A 26,937-nucleotide genomic window follows, 5' to 3' on the forward strand; every position below is an offset into this window, starting at 1 on the left:
TAACTACAGCTCAATGTCTCCCCACTTCCGCTCAAGTGGCGTGTAAGCACTCATGGCAGAGTCATCATCAGTCTCCAATTCCTTCTCTGCCCTTGCTGGCGCAGCCTTGGTGTCGGAAGCCTCTCCCTTGCTCTTCTTCCTCGGACACTGGCTCGCATAGTGACCCAGTTCCCCATAGTTGAAGCATTTGACCTTGGAAAGGTCCTTCTTCTTTCGTTTCTCCTGCTTTCCCTCAGATGCTAGGGCAGCATCCTCCTCTTCCTCCTTCTTGATTCTGATCCCCTTGCCACTGCTTCCCGCCTTGCTTAGCCTTCTGATCTCTTCTTGGCAAAGAGCCGCCCACATTTCCTCCCAATCTGGAAGGGTCGCCCTGCCTAGTATGCTCTGGACAAACACGTCCTAGTCTTCTGAGACTGCGTTCAGGGTTGTTCTCACCATCAATTCTTGATCTGGTGTGGCTCCTACGGAAGTCAGCAGATCTCGGATCTCCTTCAATCGATCGAGGAAGGGGTCGATCTGTTCTCCCTTCTGCATCTAGTATGACCACAGTTGATTTTCTAGTAGCATCTTCCTCTGCACGGAAGTATGTTGATACAACTTCTTTAGGGCCTCCCACATCTCATTTGTCGTATTCTTCTCGGCAATGTGTGGTACTACATGGTCCTTGACCTCGTCAAGGATGATGCTATTGGCCCTCTCCATTGCATCCGCGTACTTATCATTATCAGCCAGGTCAACTGGGACCGCTATTGTCCTCAAGGCGAATTGCTTGAGACGGTTCCTGTCTAGAACAGATAAGATTTTGGCCTTCCAGACTACGAAGTTTGAGGCTCTATCCAATCTGTCTTGTTCTCTTACCCCGTTCACTGCCATCTTGCTGCTCCTCTACTTCCTTTCTGGAAGTTCTCGGTGTGACTCCCTCTAAGTCTTGATTTACCTCCTGGAAACCCCTCTGCCCATGTCGAGATGCCCCCACTCTGATCTTTAGTGCAGTTGCACCACTGATCCGGATTTCTTGGCTAGAAATCCTCGGTAGCATCTCCCTCCTCCTTGGTCTTGCCCTATTAGGTATTGTTCTGACTACAGTACCCCACCAGCATCACTCTACAACTTACCCACAACCTCGTAAGCCCCAGCACACTGAAGATTAGAGCTTCTAGGCTATGTGCAATCCTAGCACCAGCAAAAATCACACCTCCTGGCCACGTGCGTCAATCCTTCCTGACTAAGAAAGATGATCAGGCAATGCGTAGAGGTCGAGTTTGCTCCCCTTTGCCACTGCATTGATCCTCTTCCCGGCTTAAACTTGATGACGCAAACACTGTGTCACCCCTTCCTTGCTGCTTCTCCACTAGCAACAACTTTTGTCACTCGGGACAGTTGTTTCTGTTGTTGCTCCCGCTCTACTCGACTGATGCCCTCAGTTCTTCTGTGATCTGCAACCACGCTCCAATACCATGTTGGAATTTCTAAGTCTAACCTGTTAGAAACCCTTCATGTACTTTTCTGATTTATTTCTACCTACTTGTTCTGATTAATTAACAAGTTATTTACCATGTAAATACTGAAAATAAATACAAGTACATGTTCAACACATTATAGATCATCAAATGAAGGAAACAAAACAAGCACACAAGTGACACTGTTGTTTTTGGACCAATGTCCCCGGAAAAACCCAATGCAGGAAAACCGATGCAACTATCTGAGGGTTTTATTATTATGCAGTTTTTTAATACAATCTGGGTGCCAAAACCAGCTCACCCAACAAAGAATAATCTCGACAATAGTACCTCTCTACTCAAAAGCAGATATTTCGGCTGAAACCTCGGATAAACACTCCGACAACTCCCAGCTCCAATCTGCGCCAAGAAAACTCCAGCGTCAGCCTCTAGGGACTATGTCTTCCCCTTCTAGCCCAGTGTCTACCCAACGTTACCCTGGCTTGCCCTGCGTCAGCCCTTACAGCCTCTGCGTCACCCACACTGGCTCTCTGAAGCACTGCGTAGCTCCTAGCCGCCTCTGCGTGAGCCCTGGTTGGCTCTATGTGAACCTCTGGCTTGCTCTGCATCCCTCTCTCCCAGCTTCTGCGCTAATCCTCCTGGTACTATCTCTACCTCTCTGCTTCTATATTCACTGCCCCTCAACTGCAATCTCTTATCACTCTTTCGACTTCCTCAGCAAACCCTGCCCCAGAAAATCTTAATCTTGATCAACTCGGTGTATTCTCCAAGTGACCCTCAAGCCTCCTCTTATACTTTTCTCATGACAATTCAACGACCGAGATTAAGTCCCTAATCAATGGCTAAGATTAACTTTGGCTTGATCCATGACTTTTGGACCCTTCTAACAAAGTTTTATATTAATTCACATTAATATTTTATTTTCCCTAAGTTTAGATTTACAGACTCCATTAAAAATATTAATTATTTTAATATCTCTCAAACTGTTTAGAATCTGCCCAAACCATTTCTGGGTATTGGAGATCTCATGTGCTTTAGCCTCTCCACCAATTTTCATGGCTAGAGCACATTCGATGCTACCCCAAATCAACATTGATGCAACTAAATACTTTCAGTCAAAAACCCCTTTATTTATTCCAAATTTTATTATATGTCATATCACTAGTTAGTCTAGAGTAAAAGCACACTTTCTAGCTGTTATAAAGTAAAATTTATTGTTGGAATTTTTTTGGGTTTTACCCTTAAGGAGATTTATCATATAACCCCTGTTTGTTGAAATATGTAACTAGGTTCGGTCTTCATAAATGTATTTGACTCACAATAAAATATATTTACCCAAAGAATGAAAATATTTCTATTATTATTATTATGACTTATTAAACCATGGGTTTCACACTTGGGTCATCATGTTTTAGGTCAAAATCCCGATTGAGGACTTCTAGTATTTATATTGAGTCATTAGAGCCATTGTACATATTATGAGACCCTTCTTAGGCTTTTGAATCATGTAAAAAGATTTAGTATTGAGTCAAATTAGGTATTTGACACCTCCACACCAAGTCGGCCTCAAGGAGATCAAGTCAGCCTCAAACAGAGCAATTTGACCTCACCTCAAGCCTATATATACAAGGAGATCAAATTCATTTGGAGCACTATCTCACTCACTCATAAGTTCGATATCTAGAAGAAAGAGTTGGAAAAGTGTAAAGAATGAAAGGAGGCTGAAAGAAGTGCGAAGTTGGAGAAAGAGAAAGGAAAAGAGAAAATCGAAGTTTTGGGCTCTCTATCTCTCTCTTGTTTGGATTCCTCTGGGAGATCGAAATTTTCTTTGTCTAGTCAAACTTACTAACGCTGCCATCTGCTAGGTCAAAGTCCTGCAGCTTCAAGGTCGAAAATCTGGGTCGAAGTTGCTGGAAGAAGAGGTTGACTTGGTGGTTGGAGGAGGTCTGTGTCTAGGTTGAAGAGTCTCAATAAAACTAGTGAAGGAAGAGATTTCGACTGGGTCTTCGCCTAGATAGGGGTTTTTCCCTGGCAGAGTCCCTACATCTTGTGTCTTGTGTTTTTGTGATCTTCATACACACATAATTTGGTAATTGCTTGATGAAAGATAATATAACAAATAAGCAAAAGAAGCCAACATAATTCACAAGTAATTATCAAGAAAGAGAAATCTAATCCCAATTCTACTAGCATTGATGTCTCAACACTGTTTTGTCCCAATGGTTTCTAAATTGTTGGAAACTTTAAGTTACTTGCAGATCTGAAGTGTGAGGTTGACTTGGTGGTTGGAGGAGGTCTGTGTCTAGGTTGAAGAGTCTCAAGAAAACTATTGAAGGAAGAGATTTCGACTGGGTCTTCGCCTAGATAGGGGTTTTTCCCTGGCAGAGTCCCTACATCTTGTGTCTTGTGTTTTTGTGATCTTCATACACACATAATTTGGTAATTGCTTGATGAAAGATAATATAACAAATAAGCAAAAGAAGCCAACATAATTCACAAGTAATTATCAAGAAAGAGAAATCTAATCCCAATTCTACTAGCATTGATGTCTCAACACTGTTTTGTCCCAATGGTTTCTAAATTGTTGGAAACTTTAAGTTACTTGCAGATCTGAAGTGTTAGGTGATTTTTAGTTGATAGTGACTTGTTTGCTAGAGCATTCCCACCCACAAATCCATTAATTTAGCGCGTTTCCACACTTGTGGGTGGCCCCTGAAGGACATTTTGTTTGTTGTTTTATGGGTTTTTTCCTACTTTTGCAGGTATGAAAAGCACAAGACAGCGATATTATTGTCCATTTTCAGCCACTTACAAGGAAGTAACTCAAGGAAAATCATCCTTCAACTGGGAATATCATTCATCACTCGACTTTGTACTATTTCTAGACTTATTTTTTGCAGTTGGAGTGTTCTACTTGTCGGTCTATGTTATTTTTGCATTTAATTTCACTTAAATATCAATAAAACTAAAACAATTATCTCCGACGTTCACCTAGACATCATAGTTAGGCACTAGTTTACTCATCTTGTATGAACCTTTATGTGCATATAGTAGGAAAGACTGCCATAACCATATGTAGGAGTTGGTCTTATAGAGTGGGGACTTGTGCCGAGTTGACAATGGGCACTTGTCCTGTGTCATAATACCTTAGTGTCTTGAAGGAACTTTCTAGGACCACTAAATCGAATTGTAACGGACCCCATACACTTTTCTCACAACGATAGCAATTATTTTCTCTTAATTCTCATCTAAGCTTGGAATTGGTTCAACAAATGGGAATCCAACCACTTGAACTTCTCCTGATTACTAATATGTAAATTCCCAATAAAGCCTTGTTCAACATTACAAAACAATAATTGTTGATTTGCGGTAGCATCGGATGTGCTCTAGCCACGAAATTTGGTGGAGAGGTTGGGGCACATGAGATGTCCAATACCCAGAAAAGGTTTGGGCAGATTCTAAACAGATCAGGAGATATTAAAATAATTAATATTTTTAATGGAGTCCCTAAATCTAAACTTAGGGAAAATAAAATATTAATGTGTATTAATATGAATCTGTGTTAGAATGGTCCAAAAGACAAAGATCAAGCCAGATCTAATCTTAGCCATTGATTAGGGACTTAATCTCGACTGTTGATATGTCAACAGGAAAAGTATAAGAGGAAGCTTGAGGGTCACTTGGAGAATACACCAGAGTGATCAGTCATTCTATTCTCTAGAGCGGGGTTTGCTAAGAGAGATAGAATTAGTGATCGGGAGAGCAACTGAGAGGCATTGAGTACAGAGAAACAGAGAGGCAGAGATAGTGCCAGGAGAGCAGCAGAGCAACTAGAGATAGTGACGCAGGAGCAGCCAGTGTTCACGTAGGGCCACGCGGAGGCAGCTAAGTGTTGCGAAGAGCACCATAGAGGCCAACGTAGCTGACGCAGAGGATCAGAGAACTTACGCAGGGCCTCCTGGGGCCGACGCAGGCCTATATAGGCTAACGCAGGGCCAGTTCTAAGCAAGGAGAGGCTGACGCAGTGCAGATAGGCAGACGCTGGGGTTTCTAGGGCAAATTTGTGTTGACTAGCTGCCAAAAGGTTTATCCGGGGTTTCAACCAGGAGATCTGTCAGAAACTAAGAGGTATTACTGCCAAGGAAATTCTCTGTTGGGTAAGCCAATTTCAGCACCGAGATTTACTCTGATATTGCTTAATGAAAAAACCTTCAGATGGCTGCACCGGTTTTCCCATATTGGTTTTCCCGGGGACATTAGTCCAAAAATAATGGTGTCATATGGCATGTTTGTTTCTGTTTCTTTTAGTTGTTGATCTATAATATGTTGAGCATGCACTAGTGTTTATTTCAGTATTTACATTGTAAATAACTTGTTAAGGAAAATAACAAGTAGGTAGGAATAAATCAGATAAAGTGCATGGAGGGTTTCTAACTAAGTAAACTTACAAACTTCAACATGGTATCAGAGCGTGATTACAGATCACAGGAGGACTAAATGACATCAGTGGAGCGGAGCAATAGCAGTAGAAAATAGTGGCCTCGAGGCGACAGAAGTTGTTTCTAGCAAAACAGCAACAAGGAAGGGTGACGCAATCGTGTCATCAAGGGTGAGCCGGGAAGACGCAACACGGAGGTGAAGGAAGGCAAGAGAAGCTCACACAAAGCCATGCAGTAACTGAGAGGGCTGATGCAGTTGGTTGAGGAGGCCGGGTTGTAGTGTCAGGATTGCGCAGAGCCTAGGAGCTCTCACCTTCAGGTTGTTCGAGTTTAGAAGGCTGCGGGAATATTGCAGAGTGGAGCTGGTGAGGTACTGTAGTTAAAACAGTGCCTGACAGAGTAAGGCCAAAGGAGTTGCTACCGAGGGTTTCTAACCGAGGAACCTGGATCAGTGGTGCGGTTGCACAAGACGATCAGAGTAGGGGGGCATCTCGACAAGCAGCAGAAGGATTTCCAGGAGGTAAATCAGGACTCAGAGAGAGTCCAAAAGAAAACTTCCAGACGGGAAGTAGAGACTCAGTGGATTCAAATAGAGAACTTCCAGGAGGGAAGTAGAAGAATATCATGGCACTACACGGAGTAAGAGACCAGGATATATTGGACGGAGCATCGAACTTCGCAGTCTGGAAAGCCAGAATCTTATCCATACTTGACAAAAATCGTGTCAAGAACTTCGCCTTGAAGGTAATAGCTGTCCCGGTCGACCCCAGTGATAATGACAGGTACGAGGAGGCGATGGCGAGGGCCAAGAGCATTATCCTTGACGGGGTGAAGGATCATGTAGTACCACACATAGTCAAGAAAGAAATGGCATTTGATATGTGGGAGGCTCTAAGGAAGTTGTACCAGCATACTTCTATGCAGTGAAGAACACAGCTTGAGAATCAGATGAGGTCGTATCAGATGAAGAAGGGACAATCGATTGACAACTTCCTCGGAGCACTGAATGAGATCCGAGATCTGTTGACTGCTATAGGGGCGACATCGGTTCAGGAGCTAATGGTGAGGACAGCCTCGAATGCTATCTTAGAAGACTGGGAGGTATTTGTCCAGAGTATACTGGGAAGAGGGACACTTCCACCTTGGGACGAGATGTGGGTAGCTCTTCCCCACGAAGATATCAAACGGAAGTCGAAGACGGTAGCGGCAGCAAGGGGATCAAAGTCAAGCAGGAGGAGGAAGATGTGGACCTGGCATCTGAGGAAAAGCAGGAAAAGGGGAAGAAGAAAGATCTCTCCAAGATCAAGTGCTTCCGCTGTGGGGAGCTGGGTCATTATGTGACATAGTGTCCAAGGAAGAAGAGTAAGGGAGAGTCTTTCGAGACTAAGGCAGCACTAGCACGAGCAGAGAAAGAAGTTTTGACAGACGATGACTGTGCCATGAGTGCACACATGCCACTTAAGCGAAAGTGGGAAGACATCAAGCTATAGTCATATGGACTACAGGCGGTGAGGGGTAGGATCATCGAGATACCCAGCCTCTTGAATTAGACCTTGCTACGGGAGCCCCGTCGAGGAGTAACATGACTGGCTGGGTCAGGTAGAGACGGATGCGGATGGAGCGGCAGAGAGAGCTACAGTGCAGGAGTCCCGAGACAGTGCGAGGCTAGCAAGTTGCAGCAGTGCGAGAGGCACAGGAGTGTTGCACCAGTGCAGGATGGCACAGAGAGGTGTGCAACGGTGCAAGATGCAGGGAGTTGTTGCAGCAATGCAGAAGTCAGAGAGGGAGCACTTGTCAGCGGCAGAGGGAGCTTCAGCATTAGTGGGTGTCTCTAGCCCAATAGGGAGGTCAGATTGGGAGATCAGTTACTTACTTCTCAGTAACTGAGTTGTAGTGTAGCAGTGGACAGCACGATGTCGCATGATGAGAGGAGGTGCAATGCGGATGCAGTGCTGAGAGAAAGGACCAACGGCAGCACTGATGCAGAGGGAGTTGTCATACAGATCTAGCAGTGGTAGTGGCAGAATCATGGGCAACAGTACAGGATGCAGCAGTGCTGAAGATGTTGGGCAGGAAGGCCTAGCATCAACACAGGTACCGATGCCGAATGATCAGAGTAATACTCAGTGAGGGGTATTGCTAGAGCACAGTCCTCGCTAAGAGGGAGTGTTGATTTGGGGTAGCATCGGATGTGATCCAGCCACGAAATTTGGTGGAGAGGTTGGGGCACATGAGATCTCCAATACCCAGAAAGGGTTTCGGCAGATTCTAAATAGATCAGGAGATATTAAAATAATTAATATTTTTAATGGAGTCCCTAAGTCTAAACTTAGGGAAAATAAAATATTAATGTGTATTAATATGAATCTGTGTTAGAATGGTCCAAAAGACAAGGATCAAGCCAGATCTAATCTTAGCCATTGATCAGAGACTTAATCTCGGTCGTTGATTTGTCAACAAGAAAAGTATAAGAGGAGGCTTGAGGGTCACTTGGAGAATACACCAGAGTGATCAGTCATTCTATTCTCTAGAGCGAGGTTTGCTAAGAGAGATAGAATTAGTGATCGTGAGAGCAGCTGAGGGGCATTGAGTACAGAGAGACAGAGATAGTGTTGGGAGAGCAGCAAAGCAGCCAGAGATAGTGACGCAGGAGCAGCCAGTGCTCACGCAGGGCCACGCAGAGGCAGCTAATAGCACTGCTACTGCACCACAAACTATTGCTGATAGCAACAGAAAAACATCCAAAAGTACTGAACTAACTGTGTTCAATATGATACCACGTGAATGTTGGAGCCTAACTGTTGTTAGTCTCTACATTGACCCTCTGAATCTACTGCATTGTTGCTGAACTCTGCTCTGTGCCATTTGCACTGCTGCCAACTCTGCTCTACGCTGCTCAGATTTTGGCGCTCCTAGCTACTGCAATTGTCTCTCCGACACTCCTCGGCACCATCCGACACTAGTTCATCCTACTACTGCAAAACTGGGCTCTCGTAGCAAGGTATTGATCCAAGAGATGGACTCCTCAAAGATCCTGCCCATTTGTAGCTTTTTTGAACTACAGTTCTAAATCAGCCCACCTCCCATCTTGAGGTATCTCGGCTATCATGGCAAAATCCTCTTCCTCGATCTTCGCAGGTGCAGCCTTCAAATCGTGTTTCTTATCCTTGTCCTTCTTCCTGAGAGGACACTGTGTAGCGTAGTGACCCATCTCACCACACCTAAAACACTTGATCTTCAATACATCCTTCTTATGCCTGCGTTGTTCCTGTTGTCCCTTTGATGCAAGGATTGCATTATCCTCCTCCTTGGGCTTCAACCCATTGTTGTTGTTGCTTCCATCAAGTTTGACCTTGACTAAGTCTCTCCTCAACTCCTCTTGTTTTAGAGCTGCCCACATCTCATCCCAATTCGACAATGCTGCTCTGCCCAAGATACTCTGGACAAAGACCTGCCACTCATCTGAGATGGAATTGAGGGCCACTATAACCAATTCTAAATCCTGAGGTGTATGCCCCGCAACAAACAACTCATCACGGGTTTCCTTCAGCTTTGTGAGGAACGGATCCACAAGCTCCCCCTTCTGCATCTGAGCAAATCTCAGCTTTTGCTCCAAGTACATCTTTCACAGCACGGAATATCCCTAATATAAAGTAGCCAAGGCATCCCACATCTCCTTAGCAGTCCCTCTGCTAGAGACATGACACACCACGTGATCCTTTACTCCATCAAGGATCATACTCTTGGCCTTCGCCATTTCTGATATGTACTTCTTCAATGGATCTGCATTTGCAAGGACAGCCACCACGTTGTTGACGTATGCCTTGAGCACATGCTCATCTAGAAGGAATGACATTCTTGCCCTCTAGATAACATAGTTGGATGCTTCGTCCAACCTGTCTTGATCCCTTAAGCCATTGGTTGCCATTTCTACCAAAAATAGAAAGTCAAATGACCTTCGCTCTCCTTTCTGTTGTTGTTGGGCTAGCCTATGCACTCCCCGATGGCACTAGTACAACTGTTTCCCCTTATTGTTGCTCAGCTCTAGAGAATTTGAATTCCTTGGCAAGGAATTCTCTGAGTAAGAAATTCCCTCAGTCGTGTTTCTCCTCTTTCTTCTAACAATTTTCTGCCCAGCAAACTACTTGCAGAAAAATTTGTGTCCCACCAGCGTCTCGTCACGTTGAGGCTTCAACGCTATGCCCTCTTCCCCAGCAAAAATTCAAATTGGGAGCCCTTCTCTCTGTCGACTCTCTCGAAGAGGTACTGCCTCGAAAATCTGCCCTCCCGGCTTGGACTGCGCAACCCCTCTAGGGTTTCAAACTACTGCCTCCTACAGCTTTTTCGAACTCCCTCTTCTATTAAGCGTTGGATCTACCAATTCTGCTCTTCTTGCTTCACCTGCAGCTCCAATACCATGTGAAAATTCCTCAACCGAAATCCCTACTGCAACAACTGAAGATATTACTCCTATTTGTTAAATTCCTTTAAACAAATTACTACTTGTTTCCTATGGCAAATATCATAATACATACACTGCAACCTTCACTTAATTAAATTATATGCGGAAACACGAGACTGAGCAAGAAAGAAAATACAACACAATTGACACCATTATTTTTGGATAAATATCCCCGAAAAATCCCAATGCGAGAAAACCGGTGCAATAGATCTGAGGGTTTATTATTATTAAGCAGTAGCAAATTTTGAATACATCTCTGAATACCTCTCAAGTTATTTAGTTACAGAGAGAAATACTGGCAAAAATATTTGTGAGATTACATCACACAATCACTAAGAAAATCCCAGTTGATCCGTATACAGAATGAAGTGCCTCTGGCAAGCCCTACATTGCCTGTACGCAGTCCCTGCGTCAACCTCTCTAGGCAATGTGTCACCCAGTCTGCTGATCGATTTGCTGCCCAGAGTCTCTGCTCTCAGCCTCCCGGTCTCACACCCTGGCTCCCGGCTTCTAAAACTGACTCTCCCCAACAAAATCTTGGACTCTCTCTCACTCTCTGCGATGTCTCTGCATGGCCCTTCATGACCCTGGTTCAGCGTTTGAGTCTGGGCTACTGGATCACTCTCTGCCTCTCTGTTGATGATTCTCTGGCTGAGAAAATCTCTCTCTCCGGATGTTATCCATGCCCCTCAACTGCAAGAAATCTCCTTGATCAGAACTTCCTCCTGAGAACATCTCACTTCAGAAATTCAATCTCTTGATCTCTCGGTGTGTTTTCCAAATGACCCTCAAGCTTCCTTAAATAATCTTCTCGTTGACATTCAACAGCCCAAATTAAAAGTTATTCAATGGCTAAGATCATTTTAGCTTGATCCTTGTCCTCTTCTAGAAGTTACACCCACAATTAGATTAATACCCATTAATATTTTTAATTTCCTAAGTTTAGACTTAAAGTCCCATTAAAAAATATTAATTATTTTAATAAAATTGTTTATGGGTGGAATTTCTCAAAACACTTTCTGGGTTCTTTGGAATACATGTGCCCAAACCTCCCTGCAAAATTTGAGGCCTAGAACACATCCAATGCTACTCCAAATCAACATTCTTCACATGCCTTTTGCCTTTGATTGATTTTTCTTTATCACTGCTTGGGGCTCCAGGGGATGGAGAGCATGATGTGTAATATGTAGCAAAAGATACCCCCCTTTAGGTGGGGAAGTTCATCACCCCCACCAAAGATTGGGACAATCATAGGTTCTTTAATGATGGAGGGGGCTCATCTAGGGCCCATAGGAACCAAGGTGATGGGCTAATGTTCGACTTTTGCCCACATGCTAAATTTGTGTGTTTCAACCATCTTTTGCATTTTGTGGTACATTTCCTATTGATAGTGGCCAAATTATGCTTTTTACTTTCTTTATAGCTGCATCAACCTCCAATCCATCGTTCGACACCCGACCCAAGGTATGGAACAAGGGGATGGGGAGGTTAACCCTATGTGGACCCAATGGACACGTGGACCCGGATGGGAAAAGAGATGAATGGGGCTCAAATAAGTGGATAGGGAGTAATATAGGTGGTATTGAGAAGCAGGACCACACAACCAAAATCGAGATTTCCCATGTAGTGCCAACCCTAAAGCTAATGGCCAAATAAAGAAGATCCCACAGGACTAGGATACATGGGTAACCACGAAATCAGGCAATAGAGACAAGAACACAAACCTAACCCACTCTTTCCATCAAATCCCCCACCAATTCATGCCCAAGAGTGCCCATGACAAGTAAGGAAAACTACTCAACTATACCAATGAAAAGTCATACCTATGTTGCAGGAAACGTGGGGCAGAAGGGCGTTTCCGTACGGAAACGGGTACAAAACGCTGAAACGCGTTTGGTACGGCCCTGAAACGCGTTTCAGGCTGTACTACCACGTTTCACGAAACTGAAACGTGGCCAATACGGCCTGAAACGCGTTTCAGGGCCGTACGACCCACGTTTCAGCATTTACTTTTTTTTTTATTTGTTTTCTAATCTATTCTTACGTTAGCCTAGTGACTTCTAGTTGCTTCCAGATGCCTGTCTAAAGTTATAAAAGTGAACTTTTGCCCTAGTGTTGATATGCAGTTCATGGTAATGTTAAATTCTTAAAGTAAAAGTGATATTCTCCTTTATTTTTCATTTTCATCCTTTTACTTAAATTTTTAACATTACCATGAAATGACTCAGGATGTTTGAGAGTGGTTTCGCCCTCATTGGATTTCATATGCAGAAAGTAGAATTTTAGATCTCACTCAAAATCCAGCAGACTTAGCTGTTTTTCAGGATTTCAGGATTGGGGGGGTTGCAATGTTTCCATTGGATTTTATCATGTACTAACGTATGGAACTTGTATTTAATCAAGAGAACCAAGCCCTCTATGCAAGGGAGACTCCCAATAATCAAGAGAATGTAGGGTACTAGGGTATGAAACTTGTATTTACTCAAGAGCATTAAGGTCGTTCGACTATGTAGGAGGAGACTCCCAATCAAGCATGAGACAAGAAATTAGAAATTTCTCGTGGCTGATTTTGGATATTTCTATTTTCATTATGTGATTATTCATGAGTAAATATGATGCAAATTTAAATACTTATAGTTTATGCATTGACAATTGACAGTTTTATCATAATGTAATAAATTAGAATGTATCATATATGCTTTATGATTGCACATATTTCTTAAATGTCCTAATATATATATATATATATATATATATATATATATATATATATATGTTTCCCCGTTTGCAATCATATATATATATATATATATATATATATATATATATATATTCGTGTTTCCCCGATTCCAAAATTTGGGGAGTTCACGTTTCGTATCGCTTCCCGTTTCGGAAACTCGTACCCGTTTCCCCGTTTCGTGCAACCTTGAGTCATACCTTTGGGGTCAGAAGGCCCACCTTCAAACATGCATTCATAACAAATGGGAGAGGGACCACACGGCAGGCTCAGGTGGCAGAGAAAATGGTACATTGAGCTATCTGGGGGCTGCAAGGGGCTGCTAGCTATCGCTGAGGACCATCTAGGAGAAAACTTTTCTCCTATATATACTAACCACAAGTGGTGGGTAACACTGCCAAAATGTATGCTCAAGCTACAAAATGCATCCAGATGATGATCTGAAATTTGCTGAGTGTTCTTCATATTCTCATGACCTTCCCATGTGATTTGACCTCTCTCCTCTCTCTCTGTATATATATATATATATATATATATATATGAAATTGCTATTGCTTTTTCTCTTATAAATAAAAATGTTCTATTTATACTAGACTTCCTAGAATAGAGGCAGATCGAAGTGCAGCATTGCACGATCTTTCAGGGGAGAATTCAGTGGGGAGCAGCTCTTTTAGGGGAGTCCCACTACTTAGTGATGTCAGCTTTCTCAGGAGTCTATCATTCCCTTAAGGCTTAAGAGTCACCACATTGTTCACTATTTGGAGACCAAGATGTAAGCATGTTTTGCCTGATGTGGTCAATTTGATTCCTGTTTTTATCATGTTTGGCAGGAAGATGCATGTATGTAATTGATAGCTAAAAGATATCTGCAGAGATGTCCATTCTACTTTTATTACTATTTTAATAGCGTTGAGGAAGGGGATATCAATCATGTTTGTACATAGCCTTCTGCCTTTATTTTCTCTTTCATAGAAAAAAATCAGTTTATACTTGATATATTTCCAATAATAACAATAACACATCTGTCAGATATAGTCAAATATTGAATATACTTAGACATTCAAAGAATTGAATATTCAACAAAATTAGACAAATCAAATTTGAAAAAGGATACTAGGATTTATGGTGTGAGTTACTTGTTTAACCTAGATAATTTTAATTCGTCAAGAACTTGTGATGTATGCAATTAATCGCATAGAGAAGCAACATAGTAGACTAATAATGGAGAATGATGTGAATTAGATAACATAATGGAAAGTCAAAATGCTGAGATTGCTAGAAAATGCAATGTAAGAATAACACCCCTCTTCTAAATAATGTTTTTTTTCATCAACTCAACATTACATTAAATAAAAAGAACATCAGAACGAAATGTACATCCACAATAATATCTTGAGCAAATGAGATTCCAATATTTATCAACTAGGAAACACATTCAGTAATGGAATCTAGAAACAATTTGATGATATCTAAACAACCCTAACATTCAATTGAGATAGTAGCTCCAAAGGATGTTTATTGAATGAACTCACAATAAATTTCTCATGCGTTTCAATAATTTTGCAGCTGTTTCTTCCCTCGTAAATTGTGTCATACTCTCCATTTGGTCAGCAATTTGTGTAGAAAAGGCATTTATCTGTTAATTAACATATACAGACCAATATGTTCAAAAGAAATCAGTTTAGAACTCTACTTCTTTGTCCATCAATTGTATGTGAGAAGACACATCACAATGGCCAACTACAGATGATTTATTTGTAACATAATGCTTACCAACTCCCTTATCCAGCTTATTCCATAGTAAAGTGAAAGGCATATTATATGCTTCTGACCTTTAGCTAAAGATTTCCATGCATCTCCAAATAAAATCTGAGATCATTAAACAATGTAAACCACAAAATATTAGAATCAATGTTCAAACAAAGTAACCATGAATCTTAAAGTATGATTTATCATGACTATATCATATTTGAAACATACACCCAACAAGGTACAAAAGTTAACTATGTCATGGCTTGCAAACCATGCTTTGATCAGAAATGGGGGTACTTCATTCTATGGAAGCTTATCAAACTGCAGACTGGATCATACAGGAATGGCACTTGAATACAATGGATCTATACTTGATTGATGGCAATCAAGGTTATTTTGAGCCACGCTTACCCATGGCCTGGCTCCAAAGAGACTATTCGTAATTTATTAATAATATTCTGAGCCTGCCTTATTTGGCTCCTATGCTTGTGGTTCTGCTGCTTATATCATGGGATAGATATAAATATATGATCTCATTTTCATTTTTTCACATTCAAGTAACAAGTCCTTTTATTATATCATTAAGGGTGCAAATGCACGTCTCATGTTTATTTTTTTGCTTGTCTACTGTCATAAACATGACCCATATTGAATCATGATAAACCTACATATACACAATCTACACCAGATATGGGCATGGAGCACAACTCTCAAGAGTAAGAATATGATGAGTTATAGAATAAGCCAATGGATATTAGGAGAAGAACTCCAAATAAGCAAATGCATTTATATATCAAAATCATAAGTCGATATATGTAATAATGACTCTATTGACCTTTTACATATGCTAGTTCTTACTTATTACCCGTGTAGGCCCATTACCAAGCCGACCTACCATTTGCATATGCATTTGACCCCGCTACATCCCAATTAGAGTCACTGCATATATTACATAGTAACCCCTTAGAAAAGCTTTGTCCTTAGAGTTATCTTGTTACATACATTACACATTAAAAAAATAATAGGATTTCCTCATTCTCTTGATGCCATTGTTGATTATCAATCCATCTATAACTGATTTATGTTTCAATCCTTAATAGTTTGATGCCGCATAGCTGATTACTTTGATTCCATGCACTGTTGTAATTTTTCCAATCTATTGTAAATGTTGCTCTCTTATAACATTTGACCACATAATGGTTCCTCAATACCACATTTCATGTGTCAATAATTCTTACATCTATATCCTTGATAGTGTCAATTTGCAACTTCCTATCCAAGGATATGTACAACACCTTGTTTGGGGGAATTCCTCCTCCAGAATCACACTCTCAAGCAATTCATCTAGGCAATGCATTTCCAAGCATTAAAAAATGGTACCTACCCTCTATGAGTGTGCCTTGCTCCTTGCAAACTCAAGAAAGGTAGACACACCCACTAATGGTGATGGTGTATCCAACATGATTTAAGCATTTAGAAATAATGCAACTAATTGTAAGGGAACAAGAAAAATCAATGCATACGTGCATCCTGACACCATTTCGTCTAAGTGTTTGGTTCACACATTAAACCCTTTATTGTATGATCTTACTAGGCCAAAAGAGTGTAAATGGTTTGAGGACTTCTACAAGACAAGGAGCTCACGTGACAAGGATAATCATAATGCAGTGAGGTATCAATGATTTCCTCTACCTCTTTTATGGGAAAAGATCACCATTGATGCTCTTCCCCTTGAAGCAATAGGTGGACAGGTTAAGGTTAAGCCTAGGGTCGAAGGTGCAACTCCTCAAGCTAAGGTGGGGAAGCTAAAGTGGGTTGCCTTCCATGTTGTTCCCTAGTTGTTTGTCTCTAGGGAAGTGGCAGTTGTGGTACACTTTGACATTCCCCTCCAAAATTGTCTCTCCCAGAAGTGAAACATCCTTTCGTTCCTATTACCACTCAAACTAACAAGGGACCTAAAGGGGAAAATGCTAGACCAAGGGCAACAAATGGAGACTTAGCCCACTGTCACCTCAACTAAGGTTCCCTACTATTTACAGACTTTCACCGATGGGAGGAGACCTGGTATATATGTTGTCACAAATGAAGGATAAATCAACAAGTGGACGTACAGTGACCCAAATATTCCCTTTCTAGAAAAGGTTGAAGAACAGAGCTTGCTTGCTTTCTAAGCAAGGTACAATGTCTTCTAGGAGAAGGATGGGAGGATTTGAGGGTTAGGTTTAGGGGATATGACTTGTGAAAGAGTTTCCCAATCCCTAAAATCCTTATTGAAATTGGTATCCCAGATGGTTCTTGAAGAATTGTCTTTTCAAAGGAATGGGACCACATGGGACCAAGTGGACCCAGCCTAGGTTAGGAGGTAAGAGTTTAGCAACCAATGATGTTCTTAAGCTAGGCAAGGAGGGGGAAAGGATCAACATCAATGAAAGGATATTCACTTAAAGGTGTTGAATTGATCCTATGAGGCACTAGCCTTAAGGATATAAGGGCAAAGTTTGATCTCAGAGCTAGGGCTTGGATTTTATCACAACTCCATCATCGGAATGGCTTCAAAACTGGAGGACGCCTTGAGGTGATACCATCGCAGGACATGCTATGAGATTGAACTTATTAAAGGGGTATCTTGTCGGGGAAATGATGCCCTAGGTGACCCAACTTGCCTAGACCTAGGAAAAGGTGAAAAATAATTGATTTAGGGTGACCATCTCTTAGTATTTCAGTGCCCTAGTCTTGGGAGAATGGAGTCTATGATAAATATTACTGAGCACCTTTGGTTCTTAGTCAAGGAGACCTCAAGACTACTTTGCTAGCCTTCTAGGTCAAAGAGAAGCAATCTTGCAGCTTTTATACTTCGATGTGCAAAAGGTGATGGCTTATCAAGATAAATTTGTTGATAGAATTATCCCTAGGAGATTTCATTCAAATCACATGGCCCATACATTGAGAGATGCTATATAGAGGAAAATTCCACAATTTAAGCAATAAATGCATGCAGCAATTACCCCTAAAAATAGTGAAAATCCCAATCCAATGTATATGACAAAGTAAAACAAGAATAGTATTGACAACATGTACTTACATGTAATAGAACATATCCAAACATCCACAATTTGACAATAGAGAAGCTCCAAGATAAGATAAACCAAATCCACACATCAAAATTCATCCATAGAGCTCCAATTCATCCTCCAAGAAAAAGTGTGAAATTCTCAAGAGAGAGAAGAGATCCAATCCAAAGTGATGATGAGAAAATGAACTCATCTCACTTGAATTTATACGCTAATGAGGAGTTCGAATTAACCTCCTTGGCCTACATAAGCCTTAAAAATAAAATAATGTGCTAATATTCTAACTTTTGGTGACAAACCCACCAAACTAGTTCACAAATGAAAGAATATGCCTCTTAAGAGGTCAAATGATGAATAATACATGTTGTAGGGCCCTCTAAGAGGATTGATGAGGTCCATGGGTGCCATAATGAAGAGTAGGACCCTCAAAAGTGATGGACAAGGGGTTGGCCCCTTCTTCTCCACACAATAAACCTATGGTGCTCTCAATGGGTGTGGGGGCACAATAATAACCTCATGGGTCTCCAAATGAGTTGAAGATGCCTGTAGGTCATCTGTAAGGGTTATGATGATGGTGTAGGGGATGTCACATCGTCCTACAAGTCCTGGATCAGCTGCCAAGTGCATGGTACATCTATGGGAACAATGGGGCAAAGGTGAACCAGGTGCATCTTCCTCGTCCAATGGGAGTATCTTGAGCATCTTTGACCATCCTCGAGGATCCATGGAGTGTTGTCTACTGTTGTGGAGGCCCATGGCTCTCAACACACACCCTACATGTGCCAATATGGCCCTCTGAAGGATTAGGACCTCGTATAGGGAGACCAAACCTAAGATGGAGACCATCTGCAATCCTGCATAAGATCCAATTGTCCCCTAGCCTTATAGTATAAGTCATTAGAGAAACTGAGTAAATGAGTTTACCAACCATGGAGCACAGGTGGGGACTTCATAGTGGCCTACACTATTGTAATGTGCTTCAGGGTGTGCCAATGTCTCCTAACTCCAAATGGGGTTAACCAAGTATCCTATTACGTGGTCTACTTCTAAAAGGGATATGTTCAAGGTACATCCTTCAAAAGGTGGTGGCATGTGAGAGATAGGTGAATGAAGTAGGGGATAAGAAGGGGCAGCCCTGGGCCACATGTTGCGGTACAAGGGTAGCTAATAAAAGGGAAGCCCACAATTAGGTTTTGTAATGTATAATAAAAGGGAAGCCCACACTTGGGTTCTGATGATGAGAAAATGAACTCATCTCACTTGTATTTATACACTAATGAGGAGTTCGAATTAGCCTGCTTGGCCTACATAAGCCCCAAAAATAAAATAATGTGCTAATATTCTAACTTTTGGTGACAAACCCACCAAACTAGCTCACAAATGAAAGAATATGCATCTTAAGAGGTCAAATGATAAATAATACATGTCGTAGGGCCCTCTAAGAGGACTGATGAGGTCCATGGGTGCCATAATGAAGAGTAGGACCCTCAAAAGTGATAGACAAGGGATTGGCCCCTTATTTTCCACACAATAAACCTATGGTGCTCCCAATGGGTGTAGGGGCACAATAATAACCTCATGGGTCTCCAAATGAGTTGAAGATGCATGTAGATCATCTGTAAGGGTTCTGATGATGGTGTAGGGGATGTCACGTCGTCCTACAAGTCCTAGTCCAGCTGCCAAGTGCATGGTACATCTGTGGAACAGTGGGGCAAAGGTGAACCAAGTGCATCTTCCTCGTCCAATGGGAGTATCTTGAGCATCTTTGACCATCCTCGGGGATCCATGGAGTGTTGTTTACTGTTGTTTTGGCCCATGGCTCTCAACACACACCCTACATGTGCCAATGTGGCCCTCTAGAGGATTACGACCTTGTATAGGGAGACCAAACCTAAGATGGAGACCATCTGTAATTCTGCATAAGATCCAATGCATCCCCTAGCCTTCCAGTACAAGTCACTAGAGAAACTGAGTAAATGAGCTTACCAACCATGGACCACAAGTGGGGACTTCATAATGGCCTACACTTCTGTAATGTGCTTCACGATGTGCCAATGTCTCCTAACTCCAAATGGGGTTAACCAAGTATCCTATTACGTGGTTTCTACTTCTAAAAGGGATAATATGTTCAAGGTACATCCTTCAAAAGGTCGTGGCATGTGAGAGATAGGTGAATGAAGTAGGGGATAAGAAGGGGCAGCCCTGGGCCACATGTTGCGGTACAAGGGTATCTAATAAAAGGGAAGCCCAAACTTGGGTTTATAATGTATAGGAGGAAGCAATCATGGTACATGAGGTGCCTCGACCTTGATTTTTCCACCCTTCTTTATATGTCTTTTGTCTTTTTATGATTTTCTTTTATTAACTGCTCGGGGCTTAAGGGGTAGAAGCATGATGCATAAGATATAGCAATGAATACCCCCTTTTAATGTAGGGTGGCTCATTTCCCACCAGGGGTTGGGACAATCATTGGTTCCTATATGATGAAGAAGGCTCATAGAACCTATAGGAACCAAGGTAATGGCCATGACGATGGGATAGAGTTCATGTATTGGCTTTTGCCCACGTGCTAAATGTGTTTGTCCTAGCCATATTTTGCATTTTGTGGTACATCTTCCTGTTGAATGTGGCCAAATATGCTTGTCTTTCTTTTTAGCTGCATCAACCTCCGAGGCATCATTCCAGCCCTGGCCCAAGGTGTGGGCAAGGGGAAGGGGTGAGCTAACCCTATGTGGACCCAATGGAGGAATATGGACCTAGGTGGGAGAAATGATGAATGGGGTAATAATGAGTGGAAATGGGGAAATATAAGCGGATAAGGGAGCAATACCACATGACCAAAATCGGGGTTTCCTGTGAAATACCACCCCTAAAGCCAAATAGTCAATAAAAGAGATCCCACGAGACTAGAATACAAGGTTAATATCCAAACGGGGTCTAGGGGACAAGGGCACAAACCTAACCCATTCTTTCCATTGAATCTCCCCATTAATCCATGCCCAGAAGTGTCCATGATATGCAAACTACAATACTCAATTACCAAATGACAAGGCATAGCTTTAGGTTCGGAAGGCTCAGATGGGAGATGGGTGAGGGACCACACAGTTGGCTTAGGTGGCGGAGAAATGGCACAATGAACTAGCTGTTGGCTGCAAGGGGCTATTGGCTGTCGACTGAGGACTATCTTGGAGAAAGAAAAAAAAAAATCTCCTAGGCATATCACCCACAAAATGGTGGGTAACAATTCCTTCTCCTCCAACACCTCAAAATCATGCCCCAACCACTTAGGTGCCTCCTCCATGATAGACCTTGTTACCCCTTGACATCTAGGGGTAACAAGAGAAGGATTTTCACAATAGAAACACAATAGTTTGGTCAAAGACCAGAGAAAAACCCCACAAGAGGGAAACCCCTTTCCTAATTCTCATTCTATTAGATTGTCATCAAATGTTCAGTAAAGAGATACAATGTCAAAGTATATCAACAATGAGTCAAAGGTCAAAGCCTTGACTATCCAAACTAACCATCCAATAACCAATCAAAGATGAGCCCAAAAGTCAAATCTAGTCAAAAGTCAAATCTGAAGTTTTTGGTCAAAATCAACAACAAACAACGCAACCCTAACCAATCAATGGTCAATGGTCAAAGTTTCGCCAAAAGGTTCGGTCAAGGCATCAACAAATACAACCTCCTTCCTTCAATCACAATAGGCAAAATAGTCCCAAAAATTTGCCCATAAAATTATGGCCAATGTCAAACTTTGACCTGCGGAAACCCTAGCTTGAAAATGCAGTCAACGTTGATCAAAGGTACCCAAAAAAAATCGGTCAAAGCAATAGCCAACTCAGCCTTTGAAACAAATCCAAAAACCAAAGTCAAAGTAGCTCAAACCAAGTCCAAACACCAAGAGTCAACGTTGGTCAAAGGGCCAAAACAAAAAGTCAACACAATGAACAGATTCTCTCTCTCCTATTCGCACACATGAGCTCAAACATGTAATTTCAAACCTATACGAACCAATCAAGAGAAGATGTGATGATGTGACGATGCCTCCAAGCGATGTGACATGAGGTGTATTTATGTGTGGTTGATGAGGTGGATTTTCCTTGCCCAAGCCAACTTGTACTTTTGTGCAGATGTGGGTTTCACATTATAAATAATATTTTCTTTATGAAAATTAAATTCTTCCAATGGCTAGTAGGGTCTCCAAAGGGTGAAGGCGGCTTCCCAAAAGAGGGAATTTCTCCCTGAGCTACCAAAACTCAACACTCCCTCTCAACTAGGGAGGAATTACTGACTGCACCATAAGTCTCATCGTTGTAATATCTCATCTTTGCTCATCTGTTGAACACTCGAGATCTAAAGAACAAGAATAATCCAATGACAATCGGCAAGATATAACTTACCATGAAAAGGTAATGATCACAACCATCCCAATGTCCAATGACAATAGGCGAGATACAACTTACCGTGAGAGGTAAGGATGACATCCATCCTATTGCCTGCTAACCTTTCCACTTTAACCCTCAAGAGTCAAGTGGTAGAATACTTGCATCTTCTACCTTGGGGGAGATACGCAACTTACCAATGGTAAGGATCACACACACCCAAGTCTCCTCACCCATTGGCTAGATGGGTGGCAATCCCTACAAGCCCAGCTTGAGGGTAGGATGTATATTGGGGTATACTCTGCCAGGCCTGTTAGGGAGAGATACCCAACTTGCCATAAAAGACAAGGATCACGCACACCCTATAGTTACAATATGGGAGATACCCAGCCTACCACAAAGGGTATTGATCACACCCACCTATTGTCAAGAGATCCCTCAACCCCAGGAGCTCTTTGGCTCAATTCCTCTCCCTAGGAACTCAAACAAGGGAGAAGAGCATGTTGGAAATACTGAGGGAGGCATAAATCAGTATTTCCTTTTACAATTGTTATTTTACCAGTTAAGATCTCTTAAAAATAGAACACAAAATGAAAAACAAAAGAATAAATTTATTAACAATAATGATGAGGACTCCAATCCTCTTTACAACGAATCAAGTACAAAGATAGTTCAAGGCTTCAACCCTAGATGAAGACTTCAATCGTCAAATCAACCAGGCTCCAACCTGTACAATGCCAAGCTCCAACTTGATCTTCTAGAGGACCCCAATCCTCTCAACGGTTCAGGATCCAACCTGGTATTCCACAAGGCTCCATCCCTATGGGAGGACTCTAACCCTTACAATCTGCTCCAATTCTTCAAAGTGGCTTTAGTGTTGCTTAAGGGCTTCCAATATATTCTTCAACAAGTCCTGATAATACCTCCAAGATCACCTTTAACAATGGTTTATGTATAGCTCCAAAATTGTCTTCATCAATTGCCTAGTATGTGTCTCAACAACTCTTCATATCTGCTCAAAACAATTTTCTTCTACGCTACTTCATTAGAGCTTCAATAATGCTCCCCTTAGATGACTTCTTCAATAGGTTGCCTCAAGGTCTGTCTTCACAAAGTGTTTCCAAAAATGCTTCCATAAGCTTTCAATAGTGACCCAACAAATAGTTCAAGGGTCCTTCAATAATAAGTCTTCAAGATGCCCTAAACAATGCTCCAAGCTTCAACTACTGATCTTCAAAATGGTCTTTAATAGGCTACTTAAGAAGTCTTCCAACAAGTCAACAATACTCAAGCAAGGTATCTTCAAATTGACATCAACAAGGTCTTCAAGAGTAGCTCCAAAGGATCTCCAAGATGCTATGGAAGCCTGCTTCACTAGAGACTTAAACTTTTTCCACTAAGACGTTAACAAATCTGCCCACATATTCTAGATATTGGTCACAAATTATGTATGAAACATTCCCTAAATTTGAGCCTTTAAAGTCATCAAACCTTAGATCATTCACATGTCCAAGAGACTATCCATTGTATTGTCTTCCTTCTGCCTGGTTCGAGCGTCATAGGTCACAATTTTAGGCCACTTAAATGCTACAAGTTTGAGTGCCTCAAGCCACCGAAATGCTATAGGTTTGAATGCCTCAGGCCACCGAAAAACCACAAGTCCAAGTGCCTCAAACCACCGAAAAACCACAGTCAGAATTGCAGGAGGGTCTGAGTGCAGGTCTACAACAGGGTCGAATTGTGTAATGCAAGTTCAACGCTGACTCTGGTATCCCTCTCCATGTATTCACTGGAACTAGAAATCACTTCCTTCCAATGCTGCCTTTGATCCTCTCTGCTTGATCACTGGTTCGAATTCCTTAGTAAACCATGCCCTAGGAAAATTGAACTAACTGATCAACTCTCTGTGTGTCTTCAAGTGAACCCCAAGCCTCCATCTTATACTTTTCCTGTTGAGTCTTCAACAGGCGAGATTAAGTCTCTAATCAACAGCTAAGATTAAAACATGACTTGATCCGCCTTCTAGATCATTCTCACCCATATTTTGATTAAGACCCATTAATATTTTAATTTCCCTAAGTTTAGACTTAAGAATTCCATTAAAAATATTAATTATTTTAATAAAATACTATCCAGGTGGAACTTCACCAAAAGGTTTTTTGGTTCTTTAGAACTCATGTGCCTTAGCCTCTCCACCAATTTTCAAGGCTAGAGCACTTCTGACGCTACCAAAAAGTAAAATTTAGTTATTATGATGCTACTTTAAGCATCATCATCTTATCCAAATGCATCTCGTTGGAAGCTTCCTTCTTCAGTTTTCTAGCAGCACCAAACTCAACCTCAACACTTTTCAACATAACCAAGTTTTCTTTGCAACTTTATCAATCATGAATAACCTATCTGTAGTGCTTTAGCTATTCCCTGGTCACAATCATCCTTGTGATCTTTATATCAAGTTCTCAACTGGAAGAGATTAACTTTTCAACCAAGCTCCCTCTCAACTAGGTATATATACACTTTTCATTTATCCAAGTTTCTTTTTAACTAGAGAATAAGCCCATCAATAATATTTCTTCTTCTAGAACATCAAGAACATCATCCTTTCTTACAACTCCCTCTTTCCCTCATGCTCATTATCATTATCAAGTCATCTTTAATGATGAACATATTCAACATCTTGAAGATTATGTACCTACAAATCTTCAACAGCAAGTACCACCAAGTACAAATATATAGAAGCATGAAGTCAACTATATCAAAATCATGTCATTATAATGGAAGCATCAAAATAATCAAGTTTTAGACATCAAATACCTAAACCTAGTTAGGTTCATAATCGACAAGGGTTACATCTTTTATATTCTAGACTTTAACAACTTTCTAGGGTTTTTGTCATAAACCCTAGATTCCATCATCGAGACTTAAAGCCTTAAATATCAACAACTAAATCAAGTTAGCAATCCAATCATAGCACTTTACATTTTCAATATTATGCCCTAGAATTTCATGTCAAGCTTTACTAGGGTTTTGTCACAAACCTTAGATTTCATCAACGAAAGGATATCAACAATCAAGTTAGCATTTCATATCAATCCCTACTAGGGTTTCATCATAAACCCGAGATACAAAACATCAAAACTTGTCCAAACTAGGTTTTCGACAGAAGCATATACACATAGGGTTTCACTCCTAAGAATTTATATATTGACTTATTGCAAGGGTTATAAACCCTAACTCACCAAACCCTAAAGATCTAGGGTTTCATCATATAACCTAGATATCATTGACAAACCCTAAAAGGCTAGGCTTTCTTTATAACATTACCAAAATCTTAAACATCAAGAGAGTTGGATATCATTATGTGTTCTAGACTTTATTAATGAACCTAAGTAGACTAGGGTTTCTTTATAATTGTCAACATACCCTAAGCATCAAAAAGGCTAGGGTTTTACAGTGAACCCTAAAGGTTATGGTTTCACAAAAATGAACAAATGGTAAGGGATAATATAACAAAGGTAAATTCAATCTAATGATTAATCACCCTAACAAAAACCTTTATGATTCAAGACCTTAGTCACAAGAGAGTTAGTGATACGAAGAAAATTTTAAAAATGATTGTACCATTTTAATGAAAAAGATTAGCTACAAATTTTGTGGTCTTGAACATACCTGAAGTTGCTCCTTTTCACTGTTGAAAAATGTGTAACTAGGTTCGATCGTCATAAATATGACATGTACTTTTGATTCTTGTAAAATGTAAAATGAAAGAAAATTATTATGATTATTTTTTTAGCATGGGTTTCATGCTCAAGGTCTTTTATTTTATAAGTCAAGCACCCATTGAGTGTTTCTAGGGTTTGTCCTAGGTCAACAAGTCAAAAGAGCCATTGTCATAAGTTGAAGACCCCTTCGGGCATATTGTAACTTGTAAAGAAAATTACTTTTGTCCTTAAAAGTGTCAAAATACCCTTCAAGACTAAGTCGGCTAAGCAGCTGGCAAGTCGGCCTAAAATGAGGAGCTACGTCCACCTTGAAGAGCCTATATAAAGGAAGAAACTCGACCTCCTTGAGGGACAGTCATCAAACATTCATTCAAGCGAAGAAGGCAGCAAAGTAGGAATAGGATGAAGGAGACTTGCTTTGGGGCTATTTCTCTCTCACACATGCGAAGGAAGGCTAGGTTTTCTACAGCAGATCCAGGTTTCTCTACAAGTTCGATCTTCAAGAAGGGAAGGCAAGAAGGTCAAGCGAAGGTCACAAGAAGCCATCCTAGGGATCCAAAAGTCAGAAAAAATCCAAGCGAAGGTTTGAGGAAGCCTCAGGAGGCTAAACGAAGCTCACATGTGTGGCAGTAGCAATTGCAGGAGGGCCGAAAAATTTTAAGTCTTCAGTGAACGCCGAAATTCTGCAGCTGGAGGACGAAGTTGTGCCACTGGAAGAGATTTGACTGGGTTTGACTTGGATAAGGAAAGCACATCATCCGGAAAGGCTGGACTTGGTCTTGGAGGGAATTAGTCTTGGTCTAAAGGCCTTGGAATTCATCAATTGAAGAATCTATAAGGAAGAGAAGGGATTTGTGGGTTTTCCTCGCAAGTGGAGAGTTCTGGCCCTGGCTTGCAGCCGACATT

General features: G+C 41.3%; 1 protein-coding gene across 1 annotated transcript in view; it reads right to left on the reverse strand.

Annotated features, from left to right (window-relative positions):
* The window catches only part of LOC149226416 (fanconi anemia group D2 protein), a 198,124-nt gene that overhangs the window by 124,628 nt on the left and 46,559 nt on the right, over positions 1-26,937 (reverse strand). Inside the window, exons 7-8 of the mRNA XM_089380195.1 lie at positions 14,872-14,967; positions 14,631-14,734 (exon numbers count right to left, since the gene is read on the reverse strand). Of these exons, the coding sequence (XP_089236321.1) occupies positions 14,631-14,734; positions 14,872-14,967 (200 nt within the window). The remainder of the gene's footprint in view (positions 1-14,630; positions 14,735-14,871; positions 14,968-26,937) is intronic.

The sequence above is a fragment of the Pinus tabuliformis genome, chromosome J (genome assembly GCF_031772625.1).
Source record: "Pinus tabuliformis cultivar Carrire ecotype Pingquan chromosome J, CPIR1, whole genome shotgun sequence".
In the NCBI taxonomy this organism is placed as follows: domain Eukaryota; kingdom Viridiplantae; phylum Streptophyta; class Pinopsida; order Pinales; family Pinaceae; genus Pinus; species Pinus tabuliformis.